The sequence below is a fragment of the Lissotriton helveticus genome, chromosome 8 (assembly GCF_964261635.1).
Source record: "Lissotriton helveticus chromosome 8, aLisHel1.1, whole genome shotgun sequence".
Taxonomy (NCBI): domain Eukaryota; kingdom Metazoa; phylum Chordata; class Amphibia; order Caudata; family Salamandridae; genus Lissotriton; species Lissotriton helveticus.
In genome coordinates this window covers 1492384793-1492397384 of record NC_136069.1, presented here as the reverse complement: position 1 = coordinate 1492397384, position 12592 = coordinate 1492384793, and the positions used below count along the sequence as shown (strand labels likewise).

The window sequence follows — 12592 nt, the reverse complement described above, 5'->3', positions numbered from 1 at the left end:
TGCCGGAGGCCGTCATGCGCACCGAAGGGGTTAAGGTGCCACCTTCACCCAGCGCTCCTCATACATTTTGTATTTCTGAAAACATCTTGATTGGTGAAATAAATGTGACATTTAATTTAACTACCTGCAAAACTCCTCTATAGGTATTTTAGTGTCTTTTGAAAGGACTGGCATGACCTCTGGGACAATCCATAAGCCCAAAAACCCCTTTGCTATCACAGAAGTGGGTGAATTACCTCCTTAACAAGGGGTGAGAGGGGATTACATTTTGAGTACTCATGGTCCTGTCATCACCGTCATGAATACAGTACCCTGTTCGACAGGTGATGACCTGGCATTGCTGTATCAGTTTCCTGTTCCTTGGGCAACATGCAAGTCAGGGAGTGAACAGTACATCTGAAGAAGCTTTTTAGCAGCTATCTTGCTCACGGAGTATATGTTGTCTGGGAATTTCAGGGTCACCAACTAACTCTCATAAGAGTTGCTGATGCACACACTGGTGCAATTTGAAGGGATTCTGAGATGGAAAATATTAATCATTGGATAGTCACCAAATTAGGAACTTGAACCATCAACATCCAAGATGTTTCGTAAATAGTACTGTGCTGTAAGCCACCAACCAGGTGACATCTTCATTTACTGCCACAAAATCTGTATTGATTCTCTTCTGGGATGTTATGTGGTACCAGGATTGTAAAAAACAATCCCCTGAAGTTTACAGACTCCCCAGGCGATAACGGGTAATCGGTTACGCCGACAATACGACAGTTGTGCCGGTCCCTGGTGTACTTTCCTAGCAAGGCCGGGGAGGCGGGTCCCGTCCTGATGACACGCGGGTGTCCCGCCCTCCCCGCCCTCGCCCATTGGCTGCAAGGTTGTTGCCACGGAAGTAGTAAAGTGCTTCCGGGGGGCAAAACGCAATGTGAACGGTCCCGGATCTCAGCTGGCTCTGGGGGCCAGACCCCTTTAAGAGCCTCAGCGGAGCGGCGGGAGAGCCTCATCTTTCCCCGCCGTGCTGCTTGAGAACACCGCCTGCCCAGCCAGCCATCGGAGGACTTCAGAGCCTCCTGGAGCCCGTAGGCTCATCCAGGATACGCAAAAAACAAAAATGTACATATTCCAGTTTTAGGTTAGGTATGGCTCTGTATTAGACTCTTGTTAAGGTTAGCCATTCAAAAATGTATCAATCTCTGTATTACTAAATGTAATTGGATATGTTTTGGGTTTTCTTCGATATGTTCAAGAAATCGTTTTTTGATTATGAATATTAATAATGTGTTTTATTAATTTGTAATAAATACGGCCGGGGTTACACTACCCCTAATCCAAAGAACTGGTGTTGGATATGTTTACTAATGCTTCGTGGGAGAGGGGACAGTGTTTTACTGATCATATCAAGGGAGGGGACTCGGCTATATCAGTGGAGCTCTCCCTGCTTTGCTTTTGTCAACCTGATTCATCCCTTGCAGTGACTGGAATTGAAGTGACTGCAATAAGGTGATGAATGGATTGCTGGCATTAATCTTAGCCACCATCAATCCTTTGGGCCACAATTCAGTCCATCGTTTCTCACCCACCATGCCACTCAAGACAGAGGCATGTGTTATGGAAATCAGCGATTCTGCTCCTCGTGTGAACATTAAGTCCTGAACTGCCAGGCGTGACCCACTCTAAAAGGGACCACAAGGGACCCTCATCTGGTTTTGCCCTACATGGGGCTTGTCATTAGGGTGTATCTTGAATCCACGCACCACTTTTATTTACAGGTCAGCGTGATGCCTTGAATGAGATGGAAACTGGTCCTAGGAAGCTTGTTTCCGGTCAAAGGAAGTCATGGCTTGGCAGTTCGGGCTGGACTGTTCCCATGAGGCACAGGGTCAGACTGATTTGCATATGGCCATGTCTGAACTGGGGTGGCGGAGTGGGCTAAAGAACGGTTATGGATTAACCCCAGATCTCTTGACTGGGTGTGAGTGTTTGATTGATTCAGATGCTCCGTCCATCACCACCCCCTTTTGTACCGCTTAAGTGCGATGGGCCATTATAACTAAGCTACACCCTACTGAAGAGCCCCAATAAGGGTGAAATCATAAATGTAAATGTAAATGTGGGATTCTTGTAAAGCGCACTCTTACTCCACCCGAGTGTCCTGGCGCTGTAGACCGCTGGGGAACCCGTCTTGGTTTTCCCTGTGAGATGGTCCCTTTCTGGGTATCTCCAGGGTGAAACCAGGCATCCCCGGCGTCTGTGGGGTTGCCGTTGTAGAGATGAGGCAAGCTTAATGCCCAGAGTTGCCGAGTGTGTTCCCTGGTTAGAGTAGGCACTGAGGCGAGAATTATCGAGTCCGTTGACCCTGGTCCAAGATCCTGCCGCGTCGGGAATTGAACCCTGGTCCCCGGGCTGTTCTCTGCTTACAGGTCTGCCGCCTCTAACCAGTGAGCCACACCACCCACTCATTCTGGATTCACGTGTGTTCTGGTTCAGGGAGGACCTGGCCTGGCAGTTTGGGCTTGACTGTTCCTATTGGAACAAGATCAAGGATAATTTGCATCCGATTGGGTCCAAACTGAGGTGGCATGGAGTGCAAAATAACGATGGACTGGGATGCGGTCCGAGTAATTACCAGTGGCTGAGATTAATTCATTCTACTCATCACTTTTTTGTTTACTCAAGTGGAATCGATTTGAGGCAGTGGCTGGCAGCTGAGGGAAGCAGACTTTTAAGGAGGGATGGAAGAGAAGGATGAGTCAGGGCAACACCAGAGAGGTTGCTGAGATGGGCAGAGCTGCGCCTGGCAGCCAAGAAACATTACTTTGAAATGCAGTATTTAGAAAGGCAGAAAGAGACCAACATTGGCAAGGCACCTGTTAGAGCAGCCCAGAGTTATTTCGGCCAACAGCTGTTTTAGGGCATAGACTGCATTAATTAAAAATCCTCTTGCACTGGGTACTGTAGAATTCTCAGCAAAAGAGAACTTTGCAAAAACATCTGTGATTTTAACACAGCAGGCACCAGCAATAGGAAAGCACTGCAGCCATCCAGGGAGGGGTTCACCCTTCTCAACCCAGCAAATTACAGCCTCCAGCAGTACTGAAGGGACACACTACTAAACCAACAAAATGTATTTCTGTTTGGAGATGTTACTTCTTTCCTATAGCAGCCTAGAGACACAAAGCTACAACAACCATGGGCACCACCCTTGAAGAAGCCACACATTTTACTTAGCACAATATGTGGTGGCATTATCACGTGGTACATTCTCAGGGGGAGCCAACCATACTCCTGAGTACAGTATCTGCCCTTTACAGGTGGTTCAAGAGGCTGATGGTAAATCCATTGGTGTCAGTGCTCAGTAGACTTTGTCCTGAGCCAAGGAAGAGAATGCAGCAGGCAGTGGAAGGTGACAAGATGCTCAGAGGATAAACTGGATCAGCATACTGGCCTCATCAGACCATAATATAGGAACTTCCAAGTAAGAGCTGATGTGACTTATCTCCCCTGCATGTAGCAGAACAAAACATTGGGAAGTACCCACCTGGTGTCGAAATATCCAAATATGATGCCGAACTGGAACAGAGGAACCAGAACCTGCAAACCAGGTGCAAGGAAGACACCGACCAGGAACCTTTCAAGGCAAGAGGGGGCGAATCCACAAGTCTCCATGTCACACAAGGCTCAAACTCAAATGTGGCATGAATGTGCACCCAAATTCAGAGAACACTGCGACAATAACATGGCCACTGAAGGGGATGCACCGGAGAAGATGTCCATTGACCACAGCTACCAACAAGTCCATGAAGTACTGCTGGGATACCTTCCCAACATGTTCCCATGAGAGATAACCAGGCCAGGAGGAAGGGAAAGCCCATTTGACCCACCACATTGCACATACACATGGATGATCTTGGTAGCAACACCCTTTGCCTCATGAATACGACAACAGGAACCGGAAACCCTTAAGGTAACCAGACCTACCTTGTTGAGACTAGAGTTCTTATCTCTATACTAGAAGTTACCTTGAGTTTATCTAAAAGCCATCTCAGGTAGCTCCAGAGATGGAGAAACATCAGACCCTCAAATTCTCAAACACACCATGCTGTTGAAGGGACTATGGCTCCTGTGTCCACATGCCAATGGAACACGAGGCTCTATTCAAGATTTGTTTCGGTCAAAAAGAAAAAGGGAGGTTGTCACCTTAATTTTGATAGACACCAGTTGAACAGATAGCTCAATCATTTCTGAATCGTCACCGCAGGAAATTCTTTAGCTCCCGCCAAAAGGTGAATTTATCACCTCAATTGATCTGTAGGATAATTACTTTCACATGTCCATCTACCCAAAACACTGCCAATTTTTCCTCCTGTCAGTGGTAGGTCAGCACTACAGTTCACAGAACGAGCGTTCAGCGTTCAATCCAAGATAAAGCCTGTCAAAATATTTCCACCTCAGGGTATACATGTTCAAATCCATCCTGGGAAGCAGGTTCCTCTTGACATTTTCTGGTTCCCTTCTGTTGCCAGTGTAAACGTCTCTGGATGTCCAATAGATAGAGATTATGTGGCCATGAGGTTACTCGGGGGAGGCTGATACATCAACTGAAAGCAGAACTGCTTTGGTGAAGGAAATACCCAAACATTGCTTTAAGCCTCACATATCCTGGCAAGTTCTGGATTTCTGGACAATAGATTCATCAATGGAAGGATGGGTCGGTGGCCAGTGAAAGGAAGTCTTGGCCATCAACACTCAATAGCTAAGGGCAGCGCGGCGGGGGCTTAAAGCATTCCTTCAATGCCAATGCTCAAAACTGACAATGCTTCATCATGGTTTACATCAACAAGCGAAGGGGCACACTCTAGTTCATGGTCTCAGGAGTTTCAAGGAGTCTGGCCACAGCCAAAAGATCAGCGATTGGCAGTGCATCTTCCTGACAACAAGTGGGTAGACACCCACAGCAGACTGGGTGGAGATGTCTCAAAGGGCACTGTCACACAGTCTAGCGCTGCAAAGTCTTCTGACAGTGGATACAAACAGAGTGGATCTGTCCACAACCAAGGACAACAGAAAATCCCAATCCTGTGCCTAGAGGCACTGTCAGTCGCTCTCGTCCCTTTTGTGCACTTTCCCTCACTTTCCTTAAATCATCAGCAAGACTGGGAGGAGCTGTGCACCATCCTCCTAATGGCCCGTGCATTGCTGAGGCATTGTTTTTCAGAAAATTAACCCCTTGCAGCGCTAGGGGGGAGGGGGCTGCGCAGCGACGCCATGCTCGTGACGGAACCACTCCGTCACGAGCCTCAGGCGGGCTGTGCTTGTGACGGAGTGGTTCCGTCACGGCCCCGCCCGCTCAATAGAACGAACCGCGCAGGCGCAAAATCAGCGCCGCGCAGGTGCGGCGGCCGGGCCATGACAGAACCACCCCGTCACCAGCACAGCTCATCCGTGGCTGGTGACGGAGTGGTTCCGTCACCAGCATCGATGCGGTTAAGCAAAGTTGTGTTTCAATGACAGTCCTATTGAAAAGGAACTCTTCCTGAATGCACACCATAAGTCATTGGTTTCCCGCTGTCACATTAGTGCACTATACTAATAGTTGCATCTCCTTGAAGTTCTCCTTTTTAGCCCAGATGTGCACACCCATGATCTTCACTGTTGTGTCAGTCAGGCTTTCCCTCTCAGTGTAGGTTTGTCGTCAATCCAGGTCAATGCATGCCTACTGCCTTGCCTAAGGGAGTATGGGAGAGGCTAAAAATACCTCATCGAGTAGGGGCCATCTCAAGTTGCACACATCAGATTTGTAGCTCTTTAAGAACATGGCGGAGCTCTAACAAGCAAAGATGCATGCAGAACTCTCATGACAGCCATTGGCCTTCTCCAGTTGTCACTTGATCCGCTTCAAGCCTACACAAGATGGTGGCAAGCTGTGCACCTCATTCCCAGTAGACCTGTACTACAGTTCTCTAATATTTGTTTAATGCAAATGTTTCATAAAGATTACACAGAATGAAAACAACATACTTTAGGGTGAACTGTTTCTGGTATTCATTTTCTTTATTCCCTCTGGGGAGTCCCTCTAGTACAGGCAGTGATATGAATTTGTGGTATCTGGATGTCTTTCCATAGAAAATGTATCTTTGTGTTACAACAGAAACACTGCATCATTGTGCCACGCTGCCTATGGGCGAGGTTTGCGCTATAGAAATCCCACATACATAGATACATACATACAACACAATATGATACACAGATATTGAGGTGCAATCTTGCACTTTGATTACCCGCCGAGGATTGCACTTACATAAGGAGTGGAACATCAGGGGCCTTTGGTCTGTGGTGAAACTTCTCTTGTCAATCAATTGCACTCATTGACTATCTAGAAGCCAACAAAAGCAGAAACAAACTAGAACCAGGGGCCATATTATCAAGAAAGGGCGATACATTACCGCCGCTTTTATCGGCAGGAAACTGCCGCTAAAGCAGCGATAATGGGCTTGATAATAGGCCCTTGTGAATTCCCATGGAAGCCCAGGTTCGGGTGTTAACCTGGGCTTCTATGGGAATTCACAAGGGCATATTATCAAGCCCAATATCGCCGCTTGCCGATAAAAGCGGCGATAATGTACCACCCTTTCTTGATAATATGGCCCGAGCTTGTTGAACCAATGTCTGCGATCTGGGGAAATAATTCAACAAACTTAATTCAGTGATACTTCTTTGATCATAGTGATGGTATCATGCACGAGACCGCAGGCATGAGTGAAAAATGGGTCACAGCTCCCCTATGAAATTTGTGACAGTCACCCTGTTTGTGTGGTAGCCACACACGAGTCTAGATCAAAGTGGTGATTACAGATGCCTTTATAACTGCCTATTGCCCTCATTTAGAGAAAGTCTGGGACTCAGTCAGTCCCCCTCACGTCCAGGATGAGGCTTAATGCCTTTATGCAGAGTTGACTCCACAGGCACTGTATTCTCCCATGCAGCTCGTACTCCAGTGCAGGCCACGGCAGCAAAAGACGTCAGTCTCAGAGCAGTGGGAGGAGTGGTGGGCAAATCATGTAAATGCGCATGAATGTTTGGCCGGCCGTCTTGGGCCAGCCAGACATTCATGCGCACTTTGCATGTTCTCCATACAGGCTGCATTACAGCCTGGGAGGAGAACACGTCCAGACTCCCATTCCCTCGCTGAGCGCAGAACCACAGCGTTCAGACCAATCAGAACGCTGCATTGCAGCGTTGTGATTGGCTTAAGGGAGCCTTAGTGCTTCCTGTTGTGGCCCGACGCAGAGGAGAGCGGAGGAGAGACCCGGTGATAAGGTACGTTCTTTGTTGTTGTTGTTTTTTTACAACCTCCACCCCCAATCCGTGCTGGCATCCACTGAGCGGGTCATCAATTTCTGGAGATCTGGGAACCGCAGTGAGATCAGGGGAGCCTGATCAGGTGTTCCAGTAGCCTGCAGCCATCTTGGGCTGTGATCGCCATCCTCCAAGCAGGGCTTTAAGTGGGGTGAAGACAGTGGTGGTCTAATAATAATAATAATCCAGTTTTGAAAAGCGCAAACAATCACCCGTAAGGGTCTCTAGGCGCTGGGGGCCGTCGGAAAGATTAAGCAATCTATTGCCCAGAGTCACATGGTGCTGGGCTAATCTGCCGCCGGCCCCGGGGATTGAACCGTGATCCCCAGATTCCAGCGTCAATCGCCCTGGCCGCGCGCCACACCTCTTCCTGGGCTCTAGAGAAGGGGCATGGCCAAAAAGTATAACTATGCATCCTTTCCAAGAGGCGTGGCCTATATAATTAAAGGTGTGGCTTAAACAGGTAAACTAAAATCCTGTGCTTCACACAGCATGCCACCTGACTAGTAATACTGCTTCTTTGTGAGCTTCTGGTCATTGCATCTAGACACAGCACACGATAACAGACAGGTGCCTAAAATACGCCAAATCTCTTGACTTTGCCAGTACTCGTTTGCAGTATCAGATAAATGAATGACAATGACATTGTTGTGAAAAATTAGAATTGGAATTGTTTTAATTTTGAAAATATGAGACTGAATTAATTATTATCGAGGTCAGAGTGACGCAATCACTCCTGTTCTCCCCTTTACACCCCTTAACGCGGCTTTCTGTGAGACACACCCTTTATCCCCCCACATATTTCTAAAACCCTCCTTCTCAAGGTGTGGCGCAGCAGCCAGAGCGGCTGACTCCGGAGTGCGGGTCCCACGTTTCAATCACCGGTGGCAGCTCTGCTCAGCTCAGCATCATGTGCCTCTGGGCAGTAGCTCACATAATCTCCCCGACGGCCCCCAGCGCCTTGAAACCCTTGAGGGGGTTATATGTTTGCGCTTTACAAATACGAATTATTAACATCTGCATAGTTCAAGCCCCATCTTTTTACTCTTCAGCGTCCTCTTTTCACCGTGTCCTTCTACACATACCGCTTTGCATCTCCTCAACTTCAGCAGCCCCCCTAAAACATTTCCTTTTACTTTCACTCTGACAATATTTCAACAGCGTTGTTGCTCGCAATTGCAAGTGGCACTTGTCTCCATTGCTCTGTGCGCTCTGCAGAGGGGCCAAGGATTGGATGGGCGTGTATATTTTGAATCGCTTTATTTATAAACTATCGCTAAATGTGAGAGCCTCGCACTGCTGCTTTCCACTCGAGGTCTAGGCCGTGGAATTCTAAAGCACCTACCAACAACCTGAACTCACGCACCCCTCTTCACAGTGCGCACAATATATAATAAATATATCTGCATGAAAAAAACCTACAGAAAACAGCATCCTTGAAAAAGCAAATACCCTCAGGGAAACGAATTAAGCAAAATATCTGAAATGTAAACATGAGGCACCCCAATTACATGGATTACCCTAATTGTTTTTTCAGTCATTGATGATGTATCTGTTAAGAAATCGAGCGGTGTTTTCTATGTTAAGGATATCAATACAGGACTCTATAGGGACTTGTTTCGAAGTCGGTTTATAATTACTGCAGGGTCTGAAAACCAGAGAGACCCGCCGCAAATTAAGTCCTGGCTAAATGACTAAGTTATTGCTTTTGTACTACGTTTTGGAAAGCGGCAAATGTACACAGGGTGTGGAGGGGTTTGCAGGCTCGGCTTGTATTAGGTTCTCCCCATTAAGGAAAAATATGAACCCGAAGTCAGTGTAGAGCACCCACTATATTGAGAGGTATTCAACAAAATGCAAGTCACGTCGCTACTATTTTTGCATCAAGTAAACTTAAAAAAACATTTCTATTAAAACGTGTTGTGACTAGAAGATGGGAACATAAAGTCTTCTCCGGGAAAGGTCATAGTAGTCAAGATAATTATAGTTGTAGTCACCTGCCGCAGCATTTGTACGAACATAAAGAACTGGTCTCTGTTTATGAACTTTCTGCCCTCTGTAAGGAGACGTCTAGTGGGAAATAGTCGAATCCTGCCATCTAGTGGCTCGATTGTGCCTGCGCAGAGAACTGTTTCCTTTCTAAAGCTTTTGACTTTTAGTTGACATGTTTATTGAAACAACAACCTTGCTGTACGTCTGCGATGTGTTTATTATAAACGTCTTTTGGTTTTGAGTAGTCAAGTACAGCATGGCTTGGAGACTTTCAAATGTTGGTAGCAAGGTTTTTTCTGGTGAACATTTCACGAGTCGCATTTCCAAACTTTACTGAGCTTTCGAACTCCACCAGTAGGTTATGTTATTTTCTCTTATGATCAAATTATGTGAAAAGGGCGGCGTGGCTGAATGATTACTATGAATCGCCCTAATTTTTCGGTACTTGTTGGAAATATAAAGCTTTGTTATGATAAAAAAAATAGATGGGTCTTCATTTTAAAGCTATATTGAATCTCGCCAACTATGGCAGAGATAATAAAATATTGTCCATTTACTACAGAGGTTGCAGAACCTGAAAATCATAGATGATTGGGGTTCACTCAGACATGCCAGAGATTGTAGGGCCTCACCCAGACTGCTTTCAAGGACCCCTAAATTTCAACCAATTTCACAAATCATCCGAAACTACCATTGGCTGGCGATTAAGAATCGCATAAAATTTAAGGCCCTATGCTTGTCATATAAAGCTGCATACAATCAAGGCCCCCAGTTTCTGTCAAAGCAGTTAGCTGCATATTGTCCCAATAGACAGCTTAGATCCACTACTGCTTTTCAACTAGTGGTACCACGTACCAGGACAGCGTCCTGGGGAGACAGGCGTTTCGTGGTGACAGCAGCCAAACTTTGGAATGCTGTACCACTCCAGATTCGCTCCACCCCATCTTTGATCCAGTTTCGTAAAATGATAAAAACTTGGTTGTTTAATCAGTAAACCTAGCCTCTGTATTTAGCACTGAATCTGTAGCGCCGAGACGCCCATGGGCATTTGTTCGCGCTGTACAAATTAAAAAAATAAATAAATAAATACAGTTTCCTATATTGTATATTGTAGTGTATAAGCTATCTGTACAAAGATGGTCTTGCTCAGATGCTTGTATGGCGTTAGGCAGCTACTACAAAGATGACAGAACTTTCCTAGCCACCAGAGAGAATTTTAATCATTGGCCAGCCACCCCAGCCACTAAAGGGGCTTTCAAAACTATGGCAGAAATTCTGAGGTCTCGCCCAGCAATGGCCGAGATTACAGGATTTGTCCATCTGTAAAATATAGTACAGGACCGGGTATAGCTCCTAAAACAGGTTACGTGGTATTAGGCAACTTCGACAAGAATGACAGGTTTCTAAGCTGCTAACAGAGAGATCATATAGGTGCTTGGCCAGCCCTCAGAAGGATTATAATTTCTTTCTAATCGATGGAAAAAAAGATAGAGTCTAATCCAGTTGCCAAAGAGATGATAGCTATTTGGACACCCACCACTGAGATCATTTGGAGTTGCCCAATTTTGACTCAGTTTATAGGATCTTGCTGAGCTACGATTTTGATTCTAGAATTGTGTCCATTTTCCATACTATAGAGCCTTGTTCACCAAACAAAACAGGCTGTACAATATTAAGCACATGCACGTACCAGAATAATTTAACATTGTTGCCCTGCTGCCAGATATATTATAGGTTTTTAGCCAATTTCCATAAAGATTATACGGGGTCTCCTAGTTTTGACACAGATTACAAAGTTTTGTTAATCCAAATCTAAGATCATAAGATGTTGGCCATCTATCAAAAAGATTATAATTATTTCTTCATCTATCAAGGCATAGTCTGCAATATTAAGAAACCCCCAGAAAGATTTCAGGCCTCTTCTCAGCTACCAGTGCAATTATAAATGCTACAGCATCCACCACGATAGTTATAAAGTCTTGCTTAGTGATAACATAAATTATAGGGCATTGCTCCCCAGTGCCATAGTTTGTAGGATTTTGCCCAGCACCTAGAGAGATTTGTAGGTTCTTAGCCAGTTGCCACAGAGACGATAGGGTTTTAGTAGGATGTGACAAAGTTTATAGTGTCTCGCCTAGCTATACCATTGATTATCATACAGTATTAATTTGTTATAGGATATTATTCGGTTATCAAACAGCTTGCAAGATGTAAGGCAACTCCCAAACAATTCTAGCCTCTTCCCAGCTTTATAAATGAACTCGGTTCTCCTTCAGCTACCACATGTACAAGCTGCTGCAGAGAACTACAGTGTAAACCAGCAACTGCAGATCTCAGCTCTCCACTGCCCAGGATGGGATGCCAGCCGCGCCAGGGGGTGTACAGTGTCGAGCAGCTCCTAATGCTAGAGCCTTGGCCAAGTATCACAAAGTTATAGGGAAGGAAATCTGTGCCACGATCAAAGCCACCCGAGCCGCCAACATCTTGTTCCCAGCGAGTCCCAGGCAGCTGCCAGAGCCGGGCGTCCTGTTTGGCAGGCACCCCTGAAGGATAGATTTCTGTCTAGGTGAAAGGTGCTCCTTACAAAGTGATCCAGTATTCAGCTCACATACATTTGCCTTATGTTTATGATCATTGTTATTTCGTGCTGACACCCTGAGAAAGGTTTTGTGTGGACTAATCCTTTCAGAGTGTACACAGTTATCTTTACTGCTTATATAAAGCCAACCAGTGTCTGCCTTTATATCTAATATCTACTGTGAATGATCCCTGCCTGTGTGCCAGATTTCCATGCATGAAGCTGCTTAACAATTGCTCTATTGTATGCTTTTTGGCAAAAATAACAACACGATTTTTCTGCTTTCAGGTGCAAAGATGGCTTGAAAGGATTCTCCTTCTCAGCACTGAAGTAAGTCTGTGAGCCCCAAGCCTTGAGTCTTTTTTGTAATCCTGCTCTGTGCCAGCGTGGAAGTGGCTAGTGGAATTTAATTCAGTGTGTGGATATTTTATGACATCGGTGTACAGCGTAGGTCCATAGGAGGACCTAATGCGTATTAGATCATCAGCATTTCCATGTAATACTAATTTACGTTCTATCAATGTCAATGGACCCGATTTACATAGAGGGTATCCTGAAAATGTGGCATGGATCCAGACCTGAATTGAAAATATATTGGCCTCCTCGGCAAGATTATATCAAAATGTGTGGGATTCCTGGTTTTGGTCTGGCTTGAATGTGCAGCTGTTG

The 12592-nt window shown here is 45.8% G+C and overlaps 1 protein-coding gene across 2 annotated transcripts in view; it reads left to right on the top strand.

The window, feature by feature from the left end:
• The window catches only part of TMEM135 (transmembrane protein 135), a 1123835-nt gene that overhangs the window by 986490 nt on the left and 124753 nt on the right, over window positions 1–12592 (top strand). For both annotated transcript variants that reach the window (XM_078658433.1, XM_078658434.1), the window contains exon 7: window positions 12212–12253. In XM_078658433.1, coding sequence (XP_078514559.1) covers window positions 12212–12253 — 42 coding nt within the window. The remainder of the gene's footprint in view (window positions 1–12211; window positions 12254–12592) is intronic.